Source organism: Giraffa tippelskirchi, chromosome 6 (genome assembly GCF_054371585.1).
Source record: "Giraffa tippelskirchi isolate mGirTip1 chromosome 6, T2T-mGirTip1v1.2.pri, whole genome shotgun sequence".
NCBI classification, from domain to species: Eukaryota; Metazoa; Chordata; class Mammalia; order Artiodactyla; family Giraffidae; genus Giraffa; species Giraffa tippelskirchi.
In genome coordinates, this window is record NC_137280.1 from 130,073,398 (window position 1) to 130,097,286 (window position 23,889).

Below are 23,889 nucleotides of genomic sequence, written 5' to 3' on the forward strand. Positions count from 1 at the left end.
CTATATAGAAAATTCAAAACAATCTAGAAAAGTGTATTAGGAATAAATAAGAACTTAGCAAAGTTACTACATACAAATCAGTATAAAAAAGTTCACTGCATTTCTGTATTCTAAAAATAAAAACACAGAAAAATAATTTTTTTAAAAAAGATATAGATCATTTACAATAGCAACTCAGTTTATAAGTCCAACAAAAGATATGCAGGCCCTTTTTGGAGAAAATGTTTAAAACTTTACCAAAAGACATTAAAGAAGACCTAAAGAAGGTTGGGGGAGGGAAGGATTGGGAGTTTGAGATTAGCCAGTGCAAAATACAGAGCAGATAAACAACAAGGTCCTACTATATAGCACTGGGAACTGTAATATATTTGATATTCTGTGATAATAATGGAAAAGAATATGAAAAAGAATGCATACATGTATAACTGAATCACTTTGCTAAACAGCAGAAATTAACACAAGATTGTAAATCAGCTATACTTAAATAAAATTATAAAGAAGACCTAAAATAAATGAAGAATTATGCTCTTGGATAGAAAGACTCACGGTTTTTAGGATGTTGATTCTCCCCAAATTTTTTTACAAATTCAAATCCCAGTGGGTTCTTTGTGTGGAACTCAAAAGGTGATTCTACAATGCAAATGGAAGGACAAAAAGCCAATGACCAAGATACTTCTAAGAAAGAAGATGGAATTTGGTTAGGGTGAAGAATGGGACCTACCCTATCAGATATCAAATTTTATTTTAAATCTATAGTAATTAAGATGGCCTGGATTTAGCATAGAGATTCTATTAAACCAATGGAACATACTGGAGAACCTAGAAACAGATACAGCATGAAGACTTGGTTTATGACAGAGCAGGCTTTGCAGATCAGAAGGGAAGAATGAACTATGGTGCTGGCTTAATTGGGTGTCCATGTGGAAAAAGATGAAATTGGATTCCGCCCTTGTCAAAAAATCAATTCCAGGTGGGTTAAAGACTTAAAAGGGAAAGACAAAACTATAAAACTTTTAGAAGACAATATAGAAGTATATCTTTATGACCTTGGGATAAAAAAAAAATCATATTGAAGATTCTTCAAAAGTATAAACCATCAGGGAATATATTGTAAATTTGACTCTATTAAAAATAAAAACTTCAGCTCTTCAAAGGACACCACAGAGTAAAAATGCAAGCTACAAAAAATTCATATCCAAAATATTAGAACTCCATAACTTAATAAGAAAATAACCCAAGAGAAGGGGAAAATAAACAAAGAAAATGAACAGGCATTTCATATAAGAAACAAGAATGGCCCATAAACATTCAAAAAGGAGCCCAAGCTCATTAGTACTCAGAGAAATTCATTTGGAACCACAATGAGATATCATTTCACACCCACCACAGACAGGTATTAAAAAGCTCAGCATTCCCACACACTGGGGTAACAGGAATTGTCATTCACTGCTGTTGGAGGTGTAAATTGTTACAGCCACGCTGGGAACCAGTTTGTTATTGCCTAATAAAACTGAGCAGGCTCCTACCCTACAGCCCATCAATTCTACACACAGGCATAGATCCTGGGGGAACTCTTGTACGTGTGCACGGCGGGGCATACACAAGAATGTTCCTAGCAACATCATTCAGGACAGCCCCGAACTGAAAATCACTCAAATGCCACATAAATGATAGGATGATTAGATGGTAGTAGGTGCACATGATGAAATATGGGACAGCAGTGAAAACCAACCACAAAAACCTAGTGTTAAAGCAGAAAAACGCAAGTCACAGAAGAACACACGCAACGTGCGTCCATACACCCTGTGTTCAGAAAAACAGGCAAACCTCAACAACATATGGTTTAGGGATGTATTCCAACATGGTAAAAGTTGCATAAAAAAGTGCCGGAATCATTAGCTTAATTTCTGCATTGTCAGCTCTGGGAGGAGGGAAGAGATCTGATTATAGAGGAATATGCAGAGAGCCTCTAAGCAGTGTTCAATTCCTGTTTTTATTCTGTTTTGTGAGTTGGGTGGTGGTGTATGCAGATGTTAGTTTTATTATTCTTCTTTAAATAACAAAAAAATTATATACACATTTCTATGCATAGTGTATATATATATAAAATTTAAAATGTCAGCAACAAGGGAACATAACAGAGCAGAGGTGGGATGGGGGTATGGAAAGGGCAGGGGTGACAGAAACAGTGCGATCTGCTCAAGGAGCTGAAAAAAGCCCCCTGGCTGAAGGAAGTGAAGGGGGGAGGGGGAGGGGAGGAAGATGAGGCTGGAGAGGGGGGCAGGAGCCAGATCACAGAGAATATTCTACACTTCGATGACTCCCTGGAAGATGGAAATGGAGCTGTCTTCACAGTGTTACACAGGATTACCCCTACTGACCTATGTACTTTAGAAGACATTTTTTAATTTTTTTTTTAAATTTTTTGCCATGTCTCACAGCATGTGGGATCTTAGTTCCCTGACCAGGGATCAAACCCTCGCCGCCTGCATTGGGAGCAAGGAGTCTTAACCACTGGATCGCCAGGGAAGTCCCCTAGAAGATACTTTTTGAGGTGGATCTAAAGTAACTTGCTGCCAGCTCCTGACTGAGTTCTGTTTCTCAGACAACACTTTTACTCTCAGGGCAGATCATAGCACTGGGCAGCTGCTCCCTGCTCATCCAGAACAGGGAGGGATTGCAGGCTGGGCTGGCTCTGAGACTGCCTTAGAGAAGGAAGGGGAGCAGTCTGGTAAATGGAGCTCTGACTCTGCAAGGATCTCGCTTCTGCCAGGGAATGAAGAAGAAAAACAAACAAACAAAAAGCACTTCATAGTCCACCTGTCTCCAGATCTATTGTATATTATAGGAGACACTGGCCAGGAACAGTGGTCATCAGGAACATGACATACCTGTGACCGTAAAAACAGAATGCTGAGGGCTTCCCTGGTGGCTCAGTAGTAAAGAATCCTCTTGCCAATCAATACAGGAGATCCAGGTTCAATCCCTGGTCTGAGAAGATCCCACATGCCACAGATCAAATAAGCCCATGCGCCACAACTTCCGAGCCTGTGTTCTAGAGCCTGAGAGCCTCAGCTATTGAGCTTACATGCTGCAACTACCGAAACACACGTGCTCCAGAGCCTGTGCTCTACAGCAAGAGAAGCCACTGTGATGAGAAGCCCACACACCGCAACTGGACAGCAGCCCCTGTTTGCCACAACTGGAGAAGAGCCCACAGGGCAATGAAGACTCAGCACAGCCAATAAATAAATAAATACAATTATTTTTCTTAAAAAAAAAAGAATGCTGAATTTGGATAGAAGGCTTTTCCCGGGATACCCAAGCATGCCTCACAGACATGAGCTCTCTAGGCACATGGAGTTAAGTGCTAACCTTGAACGTGAAAGTCGTTCAGTCGTGTCCGACTCTTTACGACCTCATGGAATAGTCCATGGAATTCTGCAGGCCAGAATACTGGAGTAGGTAGCCTTTCCCTTCTCCAGGGGATCTTCCCAACCCAGGGATCAAACCCAGGTCTCCCACATTGCAGGCAGATTCTTTACCAGCTGAGCTACCAGGGAAGCCCCAAGTGCTAACCTTGGTCAGCACTTAAAAGGGCTCCTGGTGTCAACTTAACCACCCACTTGCTGGCCTGAAAAATCACATAATCTTTCCATCTCAGCTTATCTGTAGAAATGAGGGTGACAAAAATGAGGCCTGTGTATCACAAGTTAGTGTTGGAATTGCAGCGTGTGAGTGAAATAGCTCCTCTTGGAGATCAAGGCAAGCCTCTCCCAGCAGCGCCCAGAACACTTTGAGCCCCACCCTATCCCCCATGCCAACACGTGCTATGTTTATGTAACTGTGGGTTTAACTGCCTTCCCCGGTATACGGGGTGAGGTCCACCTGAGGAAAGAACTCTATGTGTCTTGGTTGTTCCATTAGCACCACTGCTGAGGACCAAATATGGCCCACACACTGCAACTGCTGAATATGGCTCAAGTCTCTCATAATAAAAGAGAAGAATGAATTTTTAACTCTATAAAGTTTGATGGTCAACTCTAGATTATCCGTAGTGGTGGTATAGAAACTACCATACAATACTTAATTTTCTGTCTCGAAAATGCAGCCCTTCTCCCAGCCCTGAGTGAACACTCCATAGGTTCAGGCCCTTGTTCGTTCCTGGGCGTCCTGAGATGCTGGACCACAGGGGCTGGCTCACGCTCTGTTGAGGAGGACAGCACCCCATGCCCAGCAAGCTCCTGAGAGGCATGAGCCCCGGAAGAGACAGCTGAGTACCACAGCAGGGGTGGGGGTGGGGGGCAGCGAACATATTTTGGAAAGCCAGGGACCTGAAAGCTCCTCTAGAAGAGAAGAGAGGAGGCTTGCTTATCCCCAGCCCCACCTCATTCTTGGGTCCTGCTCTCAGTCCAAGACCTTGCAGGACTGTCACATAAAAGGAGGTGCTCCACCCACACCACCCACACCCTGCACAGCAGCTAATCTCTTCATAGATCAAAATAAGTAATATTTAATTAAAATATACACCCTACTATATATAAAAGAGAAAACAAGGACCCACTATATAGAATAAGGAACTCTGTACAACATCTTGTAATAACCTATAATGGAAGAGAATTTTAAAGGATACTTCTAGGTGGCACAGTGGTAAAGAATCTGCCTGCCAATGAAGGAGACGTAGGAGATGTGGGTTCAATCCCTGGGTCGGGAAGATCCCCTGAAGGAGGAAATGGCAACCCACTCTAGAATTTTTGCCTGGAAAATCCCATAGACAGAGGAGCCTGGCAGGCTACAGTCCATGTGGTCGCTAAGAGTCAAACACAACTTAGTGACTGAGCACACGCACACATGTATTTATATGTCTATATATTTATATCTATATATAACTGAATAGGGATTCCCTGATGGCTCAGATGGTAAAGAATCTACCCACAATGCAGGAGACCCCTGTTCAATCCCTAGGTTGGGAAGATACCATGGAAAAGGGAATGGCAACCCACTCCAGTATTCCTGGCTAGAGAATCCCATAGACAGAGGAGCCTGGCGGGCTACAGTCCATGGAGTCGCAAAGAGTCAGACGCAACTAAGCGACCAACACATGACTGAATCACTTTGCTGTGTACCTGAAACTAACACAACATTGTAAATCAACTCTGTTTCAATAAAAAAATTTTTTTAAATAAGCAATATGTATTGAGCACTTACACTGTGCTAAATAATACACATGGGTTCTTTTATTCAATCCTCATAACAACTCTAGGAGAGAAATACCATTATTGCCCCCATTTTACAGATGAGGAAATGGAGGAACCACAGAATTTGATCCTTGCCCAAGATCACATATGCTAGAAGATGCTCGAGCTGCAGAGCCAAATGCCTGAGTAGGCTAGAGCTGCGTCCAGAGGCCTGGCCGGGGGTGCTGAGTCCCACGTGATCTGGGAGGCCAGGGCCAGCGGAATGCTGCAGCAGCTCCCGCCAGGCCCAAGCCCCCTCTCCTCCCTTACTTAACACCTGAAAATGCCCGGAGGCCACACAGCTGTGCATTCCTCTGTTCCTGATAAAGACTTCTTTTCAATGAGTCACTTCCTTCAAAAGGAGGAAAAAATGCTTTTAGATCATAGCAGAAATTCCCACCCACACTCTCGAATACCAGCACTTTCTCTCATCCTGCTCAGATACCCGGATCCTACCCCAGGAAGCACCAGAGCCTAGAGGACCTCAAAGGTAGCCTCACAAACCCTTTGTGGCAAGGGGACCTGAGGTCATAGGTGACCTCAGGAAACCACCCACCAGAGGCCCTTTCATTCAGACAGGCTGGGCCTGTGTCTTGAATACCACTGACGGGAACAGACTTGCCTTCCTCATAAGCTGGCCATCTCCCTGGCTGTCTTCGTTTACCGGGTGGGGCCTTCGTCTCTGTCTTGTTCTGGCTGTCCTTCCTCCCTGGCTTTATCTTGCTCTCACTCCATTCATTCATTCATTCATTTTTGTTTTCATCTTACTGATGGAACCTCTGTCTGATCCCTAGGTATCCACATTTGATTTTTCCCATATTCAGGTGGCCCCCTGCCATATGACGATCACTAGCCCACTGTTCAGTTAACCTATCACCCCTATATCCTTTGCTGACTAATTCCAGCGCTTGGGCTGGGTCAAGCTAAGGTCACTTCCTGCCAGCTAGATAATACAGTCATATTTTTTAACAGCTTTATTGAGTTATAGTTACATATAATAAAGTTCAACGATTTTAAGTATACAGCTCAATGACTTGGCAGATGTTAAAAGGCATGTGATGACTACTCAAACCAAGATATAGAATATTTCTATCACCCTCAAAAGTTTCCTTGTGCCCCTTTGCAATGAATCATCTTTCCCCATCCCTGGCTCTTGGCAATTCTTAACCTGTCACTATACTTTTGTTTTTTTTAAGAATGTTACATAAATGGCATCACAGAATATGTAGTTTTGTGTGTCCTGCTGCTTTTACTTAGGATGATGTTAAGATTCATCCACATGATTGCATGTATTGCTGAGGGGTTTTCCATTGTGTTTGTTCATTCACCAGTTGATTGGCATTCGGGTTGTTTTCAGCTTCTGGCTAAAACGAATAAAGCTGCTATGAACATTCCTGTACAAATCCTTGTATGGACATAAGTTTGCATTTCTCTTAAGTAAAAACCTGTGAGTAGGATTGCAGTGTGGTAAACGTATGTTTTACTTTGATAAAAATGGCCAATTCATTGTCTTGTGGCACCCACCAGGAGCAGATAAGAATTCTAGTTGTTCCACATCCTCATTGACACTTGGTATGGTCAGTCTTTTTAATTTCAGCCATTCTCATAGGTGTGTAGTGGTATCTCACGGTAGTTTTAATTTGCATTTTCCTGATTATCGTTGATGTTGAACATTTTTCCATATGCTTACCGGCCACTTGATATTATCTTCTTTTGTGATGTCCTTTGCCTGTTTTAAAAAATTCATTTGGCTGCAGCAGGTCTTAGTTGTAGGCATGTAGAATCTTTGTTGTATCATGCAGAATCTTTCCTTGCACCACATAGACTCTCTTGTTGTGGCACGCCAGCTCAGTAGTTGCAGCCCATGGGCTTAGTTGCTCCGTGGCATGTGGGTCTTAGTTCCCCAACCAGGGATCAAGCCCACATTTCTTGCATTGCAAGATGGATTCTTAACCACTGGACTACCAGGGAAGTTCCTTTTGCCCATCTTTTAATTGGGTTATTTGTCTTCTGAATGAGTTATTAGAGTTTCCCCAATTTTAATCTCCCCTTTCTTCTTCCTTCCTCTATCCCCCTGGATCTTTCTCTTTCCCCCATGTGTCTCTGTCCCAGCTTCTGACTCTCTCCCCCACTCCCAGAGCTGTCCACCGTCTCCCTCTCTCCCTCCTTCTCCTTCCCCACTTGTATTCTCCCTTCTCCTCCCTGACGCCTCAAACTGAAAACCTGGCCTCCCTTCCCATTTCACATTACAAAGAAATCCAACACAAACCCAGTGATTTCAGTTCTGGCAGGTTTCCCTGTTCCAATTAGGAGCGAAATACCTGCCTCTCCAGCTGAAGACGTAGAGAAGTAAAAAGAGAACTTCTTTAGATGTAATGGAGGGATGGTTTTCTTTGCATTCGGGCATATTCTGGCATCTGCCTCCTCCCTAAATGATTAATAGTGCTTATGGATGGTAGGACTTTTTACTCAAACATAACAATGGGAAGTCACAGGTGTTATGTGAAGTTCATCCTGCTTAATCAGTGATCCAACAGCCTTCACAAACACAAGATTAGTTGTTCACATAACGAGGCTCTCCCTTGGTACATCTCCCAATCCCAGAAGGATTATATCTTGCCCAGTCGCAGGGGAGGAGCAGCCTAGCCCAAAGCCGGCAGCTTGTTTTAGGGAACCAGTGTGACAATGTTTGATTGCAAAGTTCACAACACTTTATGAAGTATTAGAGACTTTCAGATGGATGACCAAGGAATGGTCTTGGGGGGTTTTTTAAAAGGTCACATTCCACTTACAGTTATTACAAAATATTGACTATATACCCTATGTTGTAAATACATCCTTGTAGCCTATGTTATACCCCAATAACTTGTACCTCCCACTCCCCCACCCCTATATTGTCCCTCCCTACTCTTCACGCTGGTAGCTCCAAGTTTGTTCTCTGCATCTCTGAGTCTGCTCTCTTTTTGTTATATTCACTAGCTTGTTGTATTTTTTAGATTCCACTATTTATTGTTGTTGCTAGTCAGCAAGTCATGTCCCAACTCTTTTGCAACCCCATAGACTGTCACCTACCAGGCTCCTCTGTCCGTAGGATTTTCCAGGCAAGAATACCGGAGTAGGTTGCAATTTCCTTCTCCAGGGGATCTCCCACATTTCCTGTACTGCAGGCAGATTCTTAACTACTGAGAAACCAGGGAAACCCCCAAAATCTTAAAAATGTATTAATACAAGGAAAAAACAATAGTTCCATAATGTGGCATTTTTCTATAAATTAAAAAATAAACAGGTATAGATATGTGATGTTGGTATATGCATACATACATTTTCCCAAAAAAAATCAAAAGCAGTAGCAGTGATGAGATTTGGATAATCGAGTTATACAGGGAAAAGGGTATTAAGTAATATCATACAGTATTTGTCTTTCTCTTTCTTATTTCATTTAGCATAATGCCCTCCAAGTCCATCCATGTTGTTGCAAATAGCAAAATTTTGTTCTTTTTTATGGCTGAGTAATATTGCATTGTGTGTGTATATGTACCATATCTTCATTATCCATTCATCTGTTGATGTACACCTACGTTGCTTCCACATCTTGGCAATTGTAAAATATGCTGCTGGAAGCATTAAGGAGCATGTATCTTTTCAAACTAATGTTTTTGGGTTTTTTTGGACATGCACTCAGGAGTCAAATTGCTGGGTCATATGGTAGTTCTATTTTTAGTTTTTTGAGAAACTTCCATACTGTTTTCCACAGTGGCTTCACCAGTTTACATTCCCACCAACAGTGTATGAGGGTTTCCCTTTCTTCATATTCTCACCAACATTTGTTATTTGTGTTCATTTTGATGATAGTCATCCATTCTGGCTGGTATGAGGTGATATATCATTGTGGTTTTGATTTGCATTTCCCTAATGATCAGCAGTGTTGAGCATCTTTCATGTGCCTGTTTACCATCTGCGTTTCCTCTTTGGAAAAATGTCTATTCCATTCTTCTGTCCATTTTTTAATCATATCAGTTTGTTTTTTTAATGTTGGGTTGTGTGGGCTATTTATATATGTTGTATATTAATCTCTCACTGGTCATATAATTTACAAATACCTTCTCCCATTCAGTAGGCTTTTTATTTTGTCAATGGTTACCTTTGCTGTGCAAAAACTTTTTTAACTAGGTCCCATTTGTTTATTTTTGCTTTTATTTCCTTTACTTTAGGAGACAGAGCCAAAAATATTGCTACAATTTATATCAAAGAATTTTCTGCCTATATTTTACTCTAGGAGTTTTATAGTATCTAGTGCTACATTTAGGTCTTTAATCCTTTTTGAGTTTATTTATGTACATGGTATTTGACAATGTTCTAATTTCTTTTACATGTAGCTGTCCAGTTTTCTCAGCATCATTTATTGAAAAGACTGTCTTTTCTCCATTGTATATTCTTGATTCTTTTGTCATAGATTAATTGAATATAAGTGCATAGATTTATTTCTGGGCTCTCTAGCCTGTTCCATTGATCTATGTGTCTGTTTTTGTGCCAGTACCATTTTTTTTGACTGTAACTTTGTACTAGAATCTGAGGTCAAGGATTGTCATCCCTCCAGCTGTGTTCTTCTTTCTCAAGATTGTTTTGCCTATTTGGAGTCTTTTGTGTTTCCATACAGACTTTTAAATTATTTTAGGTCTGTAAAGAAAAAAATGCCTTTTATATTTTGATAGGGATTGCAGTGAATCTGTAGGTTACCTTAGGTAGTGTGGTCATTTTAATAATATTGATTCCCCACCAAGTTGGACTGTTTCCTAAATTTCTTCTTCTGATCTTTCATTGTTAGTGTATAGAAATGCAACGAATTTCTGTATATCAACTTTGTATCCTGCAACATTACTACTAGAGCTCTTGATGAGCTCTGAGTTATAGTAGTTTTTCTGGTGGTGTCTTTAGGATTTTCCATGTATAGTATCATGTCATCTGCAGACAGTAACAGTTTCACTTCTTCCTTTCCAGTTTGGATTCCTTTTGTTTCTTTTTTTCTCTGGTTGCTGTGGTTAGGACTTCCAAAACTGTGTTGAACAGAAGTGGTGCGAGTGGACCTCCTTGTCTTATTCCTGATCTTAGAGGAAATACTTTCAGCTTTTCACCATTAAATATGATGCTAGCTGTGGGTTTGTCATATATGGCCTTTATTATGTTGAGGTATGTTCCTTCTATGCCTGCTTTCTGGAGAGTTTTTATCATAATGGATGTCAACTTTATAAAAAGCTTTTCGTACATCTATTGAGATAATCATATGGCTTGGGACTTTTTTAAAAGCTTCTTAAAATATATTTTATATACCATATCATATTTTACATATCCTAAAATATATTTTACATTTAACTCATTTAAGGTATATAAACAGAACTATGTAGTGTTTCTTGTGTCTTGCTTTTTTCAATTAGCATAATGTTTTCACAGTTTATCCATGTTCTGGCATATATCAATACTTCATTTCTTTTGTGGTTGAATAATATTCCATTGTATCGATATTATTCCATTGTATAGATATACCATGTTTTCTTTATTCATTCTCCAGCCAGTAGACATTTAGGTTATTTCCACCTTTTGTCTATTATAAATAATACTGCTGTAAAATTCATGTACAAGCTTTAGTGTGGATATATGTTTTCATTTCTCTTGGATGTCAGACAAACATTAGTGAATGTTTAAGGATGTCATACCTTAGTGAATCATAAGGTAATTCTATGAATTATTTGAAGGACTACAAAACTATTTTCCAAAGGGCTGGAACCATTTTACATTTCCACCAACACTGTATAAGGGTTTAGATTTCTCTATACTCTTGCCAACCCTTCTTACTATCTAACTGGAATAGTTTTCTGATCCTATAACTAAATTGAAACATCACACATACATACACAATCATATACACATTTATACAATCATTGACACAGACACACACACAAAACTATATCCATGCCTTCTTGCACACACCTCTAGAGTTCATAGACATATATACAGAATTCCAGATAGACATTCACAACCATACATACGTATATCCCACACAGCATACATGCTTATTACCCACATGCATGAACACAATAAGACATACAATAGACCAGTGCCATCAAACATGTACATACAATTGTCACACGTTCTGAATAAACATACACACTTGTACATACATACTCAGTAATGGATTTACAACTGCTCAAACACACATTCTGCAAATAATAGTTGTACCCACAAAGCACAGTCCTAAAAAGGCACATATATGTAGTTACCAAACACTTAAAGGTAGATAACTGAAGACTGGTTGAATGTATTTACTCTGGATGGCATGGAGATAGTTGAGGTTTCATTAGTATTTGGTGTAGTGGGTAGAAAGATGTTTTCATTCATTCATTAAGTTACAAGTAACATACTAAGCATATAAGAAACACAAAGATAAACAAGACGTAGTCCCTTCCTCATGAACTTGTAGTCTAGTGATGGGGGATGGTCAGTAAATAAACAAGGAAACAATCACAGTCTGTGATATGTGCCAAGAAGAAAATAAGCAAGGTAAGACATTAGATAATAAGTGAAGCCTCAGGATAGTTGGCAGTTTCCAGATGCTTTTAGAGTTTTTGCTCCCTCTTTCAGCCTGGAAAGTGAAGAGGTTGCAGATTCACCATCAGTAAGTCACAGGATAAACTGGGGTGTGTGTGTGTGTGTGTGTGTTAATACTAACATTAGTAAGAATGTGGGCTCAGGACCTGGAGTACCTGGTTTTAAATGTTGGTTTATTCTAGTTGAGTGATTTTTCTCTTTCCCTCAGTTTCTCACCCAAAAATAGGGATGATAATAGTTCCTTTAATAAGGATTAAACTAGCTGATACTTATGAAGCACTTAAAACTGCCTGGCGAATATTCTCCACATTAGCCATCGTATCATTTTTTGAGAACAGGTTTTTGTAGTGGGAGGTGAGTGTACTAGGAAATGGGTAGAGAGGGACCAAGGGAACATAAGGAAGAGCCTGGCAGTGCTCTGTTGACTGCAAATTGAACAGGCCTTCATCCCAGGCCTTATCTGAGCAGTCTTTTGGAATGTGACCCTGGCATACCACCCCAGCAGACCATAAACCAATCCACCACCACTCTGCTCTGCCCACAGCCACAAACCACAGAGAAAAAGACACACGATGGGTGGTGCTGGGTGTGCCTGTTGGTTTTTAGTTGCGTCAGAATGCAGCAGCTCTGCTGTGGGTCGGGTTCCTAATGCTTGCTGTTTCTGCAGGTCAGCACCTATCATCCTGCAGCTGCCTCCCCAGGACATTCCACGGCCATTGTCAGTCTTCCTGGCTCCCAGCAACACCTCTCAGCTAACATGTGAGTAAAAAAAAAAAAGGAGTTCAACCCTCCACTCCTAGTCCTGGCACAGAGGGGTCATCTTTGCCATCCCTCTGTAATCGAGCATCCCCCATCCCCAACCATCCCATGCAGAGAAACAACAGCTTCCCTTCCTTTACAATGTCCAAAGGAAATAATGATGAAAAAATACAAATTACCAAACTATATCATCCTGGCTCATATTCTACAAAAGCAAAAAGAGACTAGATTATGTACCAAAACCCTACAGGGAGATTGGGTACTGAGCTACTTCTGTTGTCTTTCTTTAGATTCCCAATGTTTGGTCATCAGTAGATGCTGCTGTATCAGTGAGAAATAAATATAACACTTCAGGAGGGAAAGAAATCTTGCAGATGAGAACATTCTCCTAGCCCCTTTGATAAAACCTTTCAGTGCCTCAAAGTCCTTAGAGCAGTTGTCCCCAACCTCTGGGCTGATGATCTGAGGTGGAGCTGGTATAATAATAGAGATAAAGTGCACAATAAATGTACTTTGTGCACTTGAACGTGTACTTGAATCATCCTGAAACCATCCCACTGGCGCCAAAAAGGTTGGGAACTGCTGCCTTAGCGTCTCTCCAGCTCGAAGCCATACACTTTTAACTCCAAACCTGAGAAACCAAAGTGGGTTATTTTTAATGCCTTTAGTTGGGTAATTATTCTCCTTCCACAGCCTAACTACTCCCCAGGGTCTTTATCCCCCGACTCACACCTGGATGTTACCTACCCAACCTACTATGTGGACGTCAGAGTGGAAAGTCACTGCTCCAACCCAAGGACATTTCTACCACGTTTCAAGCCCATCCTCCTCCATCCCACAATACAGCCAGTATTCATTCCACTGTGTGCCGAAACACTGAAACTAACCCTTGCCTCCCCCTTCCCCATGTCCATCTCCTGCCTACATTAAGCTAGCATCTTGGGTCCTTCCTGAGGGTCAGACACATCACTACCCTCAGCAGAGGGAATGGATCAGAGAGGCTTCTATGCTGACCCCTTGGTTCCCTGAACCTTGATGGCTGTGACCACTGTCTTGAGGGTACTCTAAGCAGTGTGAACAAGCATCCTAGATAGAACCTTCACTTTCAGGCTTTCAACCCGACTCTGCCACTGATTCCTGGTCACCAACTCCTTTCTCTATTCTCGGCCGGTTTCCCCAATGTCAAAATACTGATATGACCTCAATGAGTGACTTGGAGCTTCAGGGCACTCTGTGGAGGAGTGAGGAGATGGAGGGGGCAGGGATTTGGGCCCCTCCACTGCAACTTCAACAGGGTGCCACCATTTCCATCTGCCTTACATAGTGAGGTTTCAATTCTTAAAGGATGTTTAGTGCTAACCGCTGGGTCATGGACTCGGAATTTTCCTCTTCCTTTACCCTTTGCTGGTTCCATGCCCTCTGCTAGGCACACTCACCAGCATCCTTCACTAATTCTTTTTGTTTCCCCAGGTATGTAGCTCTGCACTCCTACTCAGCCCATGGACCCGACGAACTGGACCTACAGAAGGGAGAGGGCGTCAGGGTCCTGGGCAAGTACCAGGACGGCTGGCTCAGGGGCGTCTCCTTGGTGACCGGGCGAGTTGGCATCTTCCCCAACAACTATGTCATCCCCATTTTCAGGTGCGTCCTCTCCAATCTCAGGCATCAGAGGGTTGGATCATCTAGGCCAGAGCCCATCTCTGAGTTGAATGGCTGAAGGACTCAATCCTTTCAGAGTGTGGGCCAAGAAACAATTTTTGCTTCACTATCCTCCTAATGCTTAATTTTTTAAAAAAAATAGTAAAATAGTTATCTTTTAAATAGCTCTTCACATTTTACAAGTATTGATACTTTTGCATTTTTTAACTCTTTGGCTATGCTCAAGTATCCCAATAGGTGGGTGTTATTTTACAGATGATGAAAGTGATGTGCAGTTAACCAGCCTGCTCAAGAACTAGATTTCAGGTTTTACCATACAACCCCCACAAATCACACTTCACTGTCTGCACCCAGACACTCCATAATCATAGCACAATGGGAAAGCCCAATGATCAGAAGACCTCTAGGAGCACCTTGGGAGACTTCCCAGGATGTGGGGCCATTAGGCAAGGTTTTTGTGACCCAGACCACTACCCATACATCCAACCCCCCAGTCATGTGCTCGTTACCCTGCAGGTCTTCTTTCCAAACAGCTTTTCCCAACCTTTTTCATTCTCTGGCACATTCATCAATTGCACTGCTGCAGTTTGTCCAGCCACCTCCTATAACCACAAGTACACATAGACCCCCAAAACTATCCATGGCTCCTCCTATAAGTCCAGGTGCTACCTCCACCCCCTATAAGTCCAGGCAAAGCCTATCACAAGGTACCAAGCCCCTTACCACACATAAACACTACCTTTATGACATACCAGAGAGTCATAACACCAAGGAAAGGGATAATCCCACTGTTCTCTATGGGGGTCAGAGCAAGAGTCATATATGGCCAGTTTGGGGGACCTTTCTGTAGGTGGGCAGTGTGTCCAGAGGAGGGCTGCAATGGTGAGGAGATAGAAGCTACATCACTGGATAAACCTAGAAAGACACTAGGATTGTTTGAGTGCAGAAGACAAGGGTCTGAGGGACCATAATAGACTGTGTAGACCAGGAAGTAGGCTTGTTCCCTGAGGGGACAGTGAACCAGTGAATACAACTTAGAAGATTCTGGTTCAATAAAAAGACTGTACTTGCTTTTATTGAGGTGGCGGATCCCCTTTCTAGACAGAATACAGGCAAAGTGTGGGTACCAACAGATCCAGGCAAAAAGATTTCTTTGCATGCCAGAAAGTTAGAATAGAGGGTCATAGTTAGTCCCTTCAGTGGTTCTTGGAATTTGTCAGAAATTTGCAAAATCCCCAAAGGCAAACTAAGGATGCCTATAACTGATGCTTTAATCCATTTAGCCAGCAAATATATATTGAGCACAGTATGTCAGGCACCCTTCTAGACACTGGAGAAACACCAGTGAACAAAATACACAGAAATCTCTGCCCAATGGAGCTTATACTCTGGTGGTTTGGACAGAAAATAAATAAGACGTGTAAGGAATGTAAGTGGTGTGGTGATGATAAGGTCTAAGAAGAAAAAATAAGTCAGGAAAGGGGGATAGAATTTATGTGGAGGTGACTACAATGTTAATAGTTTGGTCAGGGGTGGGCTGGCTGAGCGATGAGAAGGAAGAATGAAGGGATGCGGGAAGCGAATTCCAGGCCCAAGGAACAGCAAGGACAGACCAAAGGCCCCGGGGAAGGAGCATACTGACATGAAGGCCGAGAGGACTGGATTAGGGAAGTGAGGGGGGCTCATAAGAGGTGAGGCCAGAGTGGTAACAGGGATTCAGATTCAGAATTTGCTCAGTCATAATGAGGAATGTGACTTCAACCATGTTATAGGGCTTGGAGCAGAAGCGTGACATGATCTAACTTGTGTTATAATCAGAATCCCTCTGGTTGCTGGGTTGAGAGTAAATTGTAGACAGGAAAGGTGGAAGCAGAGAGACTAGTTAAGCAGATATGGTAAGAATCTGGGGTGGGGGAGGGGGGAGGGGGAGCTGGGGTGGGGTTGGGGGGGTGTTGATGGTGAAATGAATGAAGGTGCTGGCTGTGAAGGGAGGGAGGGAGCAATGGTTAGATTTTGGTTTATCCTAAAGATAGAAACAACAGGATTTTCTGACAAATCCAATTCTGGGTTTAAAAAGAGAGGATTCAAAGTGAGTCCTGAGTAACCGGAAGACAAGGTTGCCTTTTACTGAGATGAAGTTGAAAACCAAAAGAGGAACAAACAGGTTTTGAGGTGTTAGGGGAAGCGGAGAAGGCAATGGCACCCTACTCCAGTAGTCTTGCCTGGAGAATCCCATGGATGGAGGAGCCTGGTAGGCTGCAGTCCATGGGGTCGCTAGGAGTCGGAGACGACTGAGCGACTTCACTTTCACTTTTCACTTTCATGCACTGGAGAAGGAAATGGCAACCCACTCCAGTGTTCTTGCCTGGAGAATCCCAGGGACAGGGGAGCCTGGTGGGCTGCCATCTATGGGGTCGCGCAGAGTCGGACACGACTGAAGCAACTTAGCAGCAGCAGCAGGGGAAGCAAAAGCCTGGTTTGCAGTACATTGTCTGAGATGCCTTAGTATTCCTAGTAAATGGTTGCATATATAAGTCTAGCATTTAAGAAAGAAGTCTAGGCTTGAGATGAAAGCCCAAAGACTAGATGAAATCATCAAGGTAGGATCCATTGTGGTGGAGGGAGTGACAGTGAGCCGGAAGCTCAATTCCTCAAGAAAACAGGGAAAGTGATGTCTGCAACAAGGCAGAGTAGGAGACGGTAGAGTCTGTTCTGGGTGAGTCCAAGCTGGGAAGTCTTGAGGAGAGTGGGTGGCTAGTTTAGAAGTGACAGAAAAGAGCAAAGACCTACCTTAACTCATGAACAGTCTTCCATGGAAGAAACTATCATGAACTCTCTAGGGCCATCTCTACTACTCTACTGGGGCATTTGGGCTAAGGCCCAAAGTCCTGAGTCCTGATTATTCCATAAAAAACCATTAAAGTAAGAGTCACTATATAATTCATCATCCAAACTAGGACATTTTTGAGATAGAAGAGGGACACTACCAGGAGAGCAGGTGTAAACTGAGACTCTCCCTGGAAAATCTGGAGTTAAGATCACCCTAACTAGAATGCATATGGGACTCTGTTCCAATATACTTCAAGGCTCCAGCTTCCTATTCTCTCCTTGGCTTTTCTCCACGGTAGATATATTCTTTGGCAAGTGATGAGCTTCTAGACTCACTCTATCCGAGGTGGCCATGTGTCAGATGGTGGATGGATGTTCAGCAGCACTGTAGGTGGCCATGAGTCCCTCCCCACCCCTGGCTCATAGAAATCTGACTATGTGCATATATTGAGACACTACTGATGCTGATGGGTATGTTGGCTTCCAGGAAGTCAGCATTTCCAGAAAGGAAAGTCACTGTCACAGTATAATCTCCTTAGGGCTATTAGTTGACAGCAGATCAATGCTTTCTCTGTGTGTATGTTTTCTCTGACAGCCTCCCAAATGCAGAGAAAGTTTCCATCCCCAAAACTTTGGATGCAGATGACATGCTCAGCTTGTCTATCTGGGGGCAGCTCCCCCTTGTTCTTAACAACCCTTCGCACTGTGGGAGGCTTGGTTCCTCCCAGTTCTCAGGGCTGAATGAGGCCATCCTTTGTCAGCGGAGTTTCTGCTACTGAGTGGGTTGGACTACCTGTGCGAGGTCCCTTTCTGCTCTTCTGTTCTGTGTGGGTGAGAGGTTTTCCCCTCGTTTTCATTGTGTGTTTGCAGGGATGGCTCTGCACTACCTCCAGCCCCCATGGTGTACAGGACTGCCTTTTCTAAGACAGACAGACCTCCAAGGTATGAGGTGCCCCTTGAGATTTGAACCTTCGCTCTTAATTAGCATCATCTCCTAATGCACTGAGCCAGACAGAGTCTGGGGATCAATTGAGAGACCAGAGTTGACCAAAATGCCAGGGTTTCGATTTACACTTCAGCAAGTGAGCCTTTTAATTACCGAGAGAGGAGAGGCTGCTGTGCTGTGTGAAGCTCCAGCGCTCTGTGCTCGAGGGTAACGCCAGCCTGTCCAGCTATGCTGACCACACCTAGATCTCTGCCACCACGACCTACTCCCCAGATCCCAGAGACAGCCTGTGGGTTGGGGGTACACAACACTTGTCACGTTTTCATTCAGGCCCTTCATAGCAGCACCCACCTCCTTTTGGGTTTCCTCCTCCACACCCAGTCTCAATGGAGGCATGTTTCCTCCCATTTTAGAGGCTGCAGAAACCAGCTCCTCCCCATTCCTCCTCCTCCTCCCCAACCTCCTCAGCTCATCCCCACAGCTGAGGGACAGGCTCAGCCTCTCAGAACTTGGAAATGGGAACAAGGGAGGAAACCACGGGGGCCAAGCTGAAGACCGTTCATGGCGAGCACTCGAGCCGCAGCCCCTCATCAGACGCTCCCTGCCTCAGACTCCGCCTCCCCACTCTCAGCAGCCTCCCTAGGATCCTGTTTCCAAGCTCTTTCCCCTCCTTTTTGTCCTCCCAATAATGTCTTTCCGCCCAGTGAGCCGGGATAGTTCTCTTTCAGGCAGCCTTCACCAGACTCATATGCCATCCCGTTGCCTAAGGGGTGGAGAAAAGTGACAGGTGGGCCACCACTCACTGTCCTTTAACTTGCTACACAGATCTGTATAAAGGCTGTCACAGTGCAAGCTTTTGCCTTACCAAGAGGCTACTGCCAGTGCTGAGCAGGGGAGAGGGCACGTGTGTCATGCCCCTTTCACGTACTGCGCAAGTTAAGGGCTCGTATCTCAGGTAGAAAGGGGGACACACTCAAAGCAGTGCAGTGGGGCAAATCAGAGGCAACATGCTCACCTCCGTTAAACCCAGAATGCCTTTCAGTCTCTCCATCTAGAAAACAGGGATCATAACGTCTGCAGGTCTTGGGTGTCATGGGGATTAACGAATATATGTTAGCACAGCATTTTGATGTTAGAAGAACAGGCTGGCTAAGTGCTGAGGTTTTTTGTTTTTTGTTTTTTCGACTGTGCTGGGTCCCCTGGTCTTCTTCATTGCTGCTTGGGCTTTTTTCTAGTTGCAGTGAGCAGGAGCCACTTTCTAGTTGTGGTGCATGGGCTTCTCATGGTAGTGGCCTCTCTTGTTGCAAAGCACAGACTCTAGGGTGCTCAGGCTTCAGTCGTTGCAGCTCCTGGGCTCCAGAGCACTGGTTCAGCAGTTGTGGCACTTGGGCTCAGTTGCTCCCTCCTGGACCAGGGATCAAACCCATGTCTCCTGCACTGGCAGGCAGATTCGTTGCCCCTCAGCCACCAGGGAAGCCCATGTTGGCCTTTTTGCCAAAAGACATAGAGGGGTTCGGTGTTGGGAAGAGGACTTGAAATTTAGGAGTTTCTGGAATCCAGCCTCATGCTGGGCCCAGAAAAATGAGGTTGCACCTCAGTCTGTAAACAGTTGTCCAAGGAAAGGACTGGTGGAATAAGCCTGGCTCAGGCCTCATTAACTGTTTTCTGTACTTGCTGTCACTGCCACTGCCAACCGTTTTGGAACCTGTCTTCCCTGTTGTTGGTCCATTTTGCAGCATCCTACACTTTGAGGTCTTTGTTTAAAACACAGGCAGATGCAGATTCTGCCATGAAAGCCAGCACTGGGGAGTTCTCTCAGCCCAGCCCTCATCTCCAGAATGTAGTCTGAGCTCTGACTGGTGGCCAGCCCACTCGGCTTCCCTGACTGCATCCCCAGAGACCAGAGGAGAATGAAAGCTGTGGACAGAAACCCCCTCACCACAAGCATCTGTCCCCAGGGCATGTGGCTGCATATGCTTCATGGGCAGAGTTGGTCACATTAAGTGGTGCCTTTCCCATCTTGTGCAACAGTGGTGGCTCATTATTAAACTACATACACTTTTTTAAGCAAAAGAGGGAGAGAAAAAGGAGAAATAAGAGGAAATTATCTAAAGAGAAACCTGGAGGCATTGACAGGAAGGAAATTACATGGAGGCATCTTTGTGCCAGGGCCTTGGTTGGGTTGGTTACCTCCAGGGAATTAGCAGAGGTTACTGAATCAACAGAGTGACAAGGTGATTGATGGACTACTCCACTGGGGCTGTGATGTTGGGGTAGGATGGGACAAGGACAAGAGGAGCGTGTAAAGTGACAGCCATTCCCCACGGGGTTCAGGGAGCTGCAGGCCGGAAAGCGATGGGAAAGAGACTGCTGTTTTCAAATTTTAAATACTATTCTTAAAAATTAGAGCCTAAGGCTGAAGGATTAGGTTTTGTGGAGGCATATGTAGGGCCTACCAGCTCCTTTAGTTTGTTTATTTCAAGCAGGATGCAGGGTTTTCCAAATGATGTAGCTCAGTGATAAGAGTGTGGGTGACAAGGGCCAGCCTGGACCTAGATTCAAATCTCAAATACTTATAAATCTGTATTTTTTTAATCTACAAAGCAGTAGTATTTATAGTTGCTAACTCAGAAGGCTGTTGTGAATAACCCATGAGTTAATGTGGGCAAAGGACTTGGCCAATGCCAGACATACAGTGAAAGTATTAGTCACTCAGTCATGTCCAATTCTAACCCCATGGACTCCTCGTGGAGGCCTCCAGGCTCCTCTGGAATTTTCCAGGCAAGAATATTGGAGTGGGTAGTCATTCCATTCTCCAGGGGATCGTCTCAACCCAGAAATCGAGGCCAGGTGTCCTGCATTGCAAGCAGATTCTTTCATTGCAAGCAGATTCTTTACCATCTGAGCCTAAGTGCTCAATATGTGTGACACAAAATGACTGGCTTCAGTGCTAAGTGCATTATGGGAGCCATTCAACACTTTAACAATATATGCAGAACACAGAGGATATAAAATAAGTCATATAAAATCTCTGCCTTCAAAGAGTTTAGAATCTAGTGGACAAGTCACTGAACAAACAAGAAACTCCCCCTCCAAAGTGAGATGAACACAGACAAGGTCTTATGCTCTAAACTCAGAGCTGAAGGAACATGGGGTGAGGAGTGATCAGAGCTAGAGGGAAAGAAGATGAAATTCAAATCTTCTTGTCCCACCAGGCCTCAGTAGACCTCTTCCCTCCCTCAGCACACCCACACAGTTATCCAGGTGTGGGAGCTGAGGCCTCTGGAGTTAAGCCTCTGTGTGGTATGTGTATATGGGTAGGAGTAGGTGAGGAGAGGCCACATGTGGTATATGGTTGGGAGCTGACTGTGGTATATGGTTGGACTCTTGACTGAACTTTTTCTTTTTCTATTTCTTCTTTTAAAAAAAAAAAAATTGCACAACCAGAAAGACATCTAGCGTTCCAGACTCCCGAAGTCCTGGTCTCTACACCGCATGGACGTTATCCACCTCCTCTGTGTCCTCCCAAGGCAGTATTTCAGAAAGCGATCCCCGGCAGAGCCGGCCCTTCAAGTCCGTCTTCGTGCCCACGGCCATAGTCAACCCTGTGCGGAGCCCAGCCAGCCTGGGGACACTGGGGCAGGGCTCTCTCCGCAAAGGACGAGGTAGCATGAGAAAGAGTAAGTGGTGGCAGAGAGGTATGCGCCTAGAGCTAAGGGATGGGGGCGACCTCACTCTGGGCAAACAGAGTGGTTTTTGGGGTTTTTTTGTTTTTGTTTTTCGCAAAAACAAGGATCTTTGCTTTAAGATTGCTTTACATTTCCCAAATATCAGGTTGTTTTATCAGATGAAGCCAGACAGACTCAGGGTCACAGCCCTCAGTCACTACATACACACACACTGATTGGGATGATACCAGCCCTGAGTACCAACATGTAATTAGAACATGGCCTAGGTTGGATGCTGGTTCTTATTAAGACAGAACAACCAAAGCACTTGCTGGATCAGTGTTTCTCAAACTGTGCTCTGTGGAAACCCTCAGGGGGTACCAAAAGGGAAATGAAGGATGCAGGGGAGGAGGAAAAGAGGAGCTGATGCTAAGAGCCCCTGAATCCCACTTTAACTAATATATGTACAATTTTAAAAATTATATTGTACAAAAGTACATTATATTGTACAAATATCTCCTTCCAATCCTTCACCCCCAGTCCCAAGTTCTCATCCATGTACATGCATACCATGTAACCTTAATACACTGTTCTGCACCTTGCTTTTATTTTTATATAACATACACATTGCATGCATGACAGTTACATAACTTCCTTCATCTTAAAAGCCATGCTTTTATCTTCTAATATATTGAACCTCTGCATAAGACTTCATTTTGGGGGGTTATAAAAAGTTTCTGAGACCCATTGTTCTATAACACATCAAATCTCTATATCTGTACACCTCTCTAGAAGAAGACAACAAGCCAAGCTAAGTCAACTTGATTTGTTCTACATCCCCTGACTTAGACTGGGCTCTGCCATCCCTCCTTTGATCTTAAAAAAATGCAGTACTAATCAGAGCAAAGGATTCACATGTGGGGCAATATGCCACACAGGAAAATGCCCCCAGAAAATTAAAGCAATTATCTTAGTTCTACTCTGTCTCAGTGCTTTCCAGTCACTTGCTTGACTACCAATCCCAGCAGTCTTGCCTCTTAATTTGAGCCAATCGTGCCTCCCTCCTGCACCCTCCTGTGCCATCCTCCCCCCTCTCCCTGCAACACACACAATAAGTAATCCCACCACAATAGCCTTGGGCAAGTTACTTACTTCTTGGGTCTTCAGTGTTCTCGTTTGAAAAATGAAAATAAAAATAGCACCTACCTCATCAGAGTAATAAAAGAACCCATTTAATAGTAATGACACGGTGCCTGGCACACAATAAGCACTCAAGAAATGTTAGCTATTTTTATATCATTAGTGTCTTCTCAGTATTATCACAGCTCCTACAATTCAGCAGATCATGTTAGGTGCACCCATAATGTGAATGTATCATTTCACTTAGTGCTGAAATGTTCACACTCAGGAATGCCGACAAGAACATCCCCATGGCAACGTTTCCCACTTCTTTCGGACACTTCCTCTCTTCCTTTACATCTATCTTGATCAACTTGGGAGTTTTGACCGATTGCATTGTGTGCACATGTAATAAGCTCCAGTCTCTTGGAAATTAGGAACCCATAAGATAAACAGATATGGCAGTAAACTGATTTTTCACTCATTTCCGAGAGCCTAAGGACAGGTCTGGGCTTCCCTGATGGCTCAGACAGTAAATATCCACCTGCAATGTGGGAGACCTGGATTCAATCCCTGGGTCGGGAAGATCCCCTGGAGGAGGGTATGGCAACCCCCTCCAGTATTCTTGCCTGGAGAATCCCTATGGACAGAGGTGCTTGGCGGACTACAGTCCATGGGGTTGCAAAGAGTGAGACACGACTGAGCGACTAAGCACAGCACAGCAAGGACAGGTCTGCCCAGCGTGGCTTTGACTTTTCGAGGTCCCAGAAGCTTTCTCTCTCTCCCTTTCCCCAAGGTGAGGCTGGTCAAGCTATCAATCTCCCCAAAGCAAAGAGAAATGACAGAGAATTGACTATGTGCACCTCACAAGGCTGACAGTGGAAAAATAAATGTCGACATTGAAAGGTCAGACTCGTGTAAGCGGTGGCTGGCTTGCTGGCGGTGGCTGGCTTGCCGGCGGTGGCTGAGAATACCGACCCTCTTGAGTGAGTGTCTGCTTTTCATGTTCACACCCATCCTGATGAAAAGTCACGACACCGAACATGGCCTTGGATGGGCCCTGTGTGCC

The 23,889-nt window shown here is 43.7% G+C and overlaps 2 protein-coding genes across 10 annotated transcripts in view; one reads left to right on the plus strand and one right to left on the minus strand.

The window, feature by feature from the left end:
- GRXCR2 (glutaredoxin and cysteine rich domain containing 2) overlaps positions 1-23,889 on the minus strand; it is a 221,772-nt gene that overhangs the window by 173,375 nt on the left and 24,508 nt on the right. The window contains exons 1-3 of one of the 7 annotated variants that reach the window (XR_014057926.1): positions 14,768-14,946; positions 14,036-14,118; positions 12,424-12,592 (exon numbers count right to left, since the gene is read on the minus strand). The exons of 2 other annotated variants lie outside the window; for them this stretch is intronic. The gene's annotated coding sequence lies outside the window, so the exon portion shown is untranslated. Of the gene's footprint in view, positions 1-546; positions 631-12,423; positions 12,593-14,035; positions 14,119-14,767; positions 14,958-23,889 lie in introns of those variants that run through there. 4 more of the 7 variants (XM_081504988.1, XR_014057927.1, XM_081504990.1 and 1 more) reach the window with 4 other exon arrangements.
- Positions 1-23,889, plus strand: part of SH3RF2 (SH3 domain containing ring finger 2) — a 142,207-nt gene that overhangs the window by 96,264 nt on the left and 22,054 nt on the right. For 2 of the 3 annotated variants that reach the window (XM_081504984.1, XM_081504983.1), the window contains exons 6-8: positions 12,508-12,599; positions 14,070-14,240; positions 21,481-21,731. In XM_081504984.1, coding sequence (XP_081361110.1) covers positions 12,508-12,599; positions 14,070-14,240; positions 21,481-21,731 — 514 coding nt within the window. The remainder of the gene's footprint in view (positions 1-12,507; positions 12,600-14,069; positions 14,241-21,480; positions 21,732-23,889) is intronic. The other variant, XM_081504985.1, reaches the window with a different exon arrangement.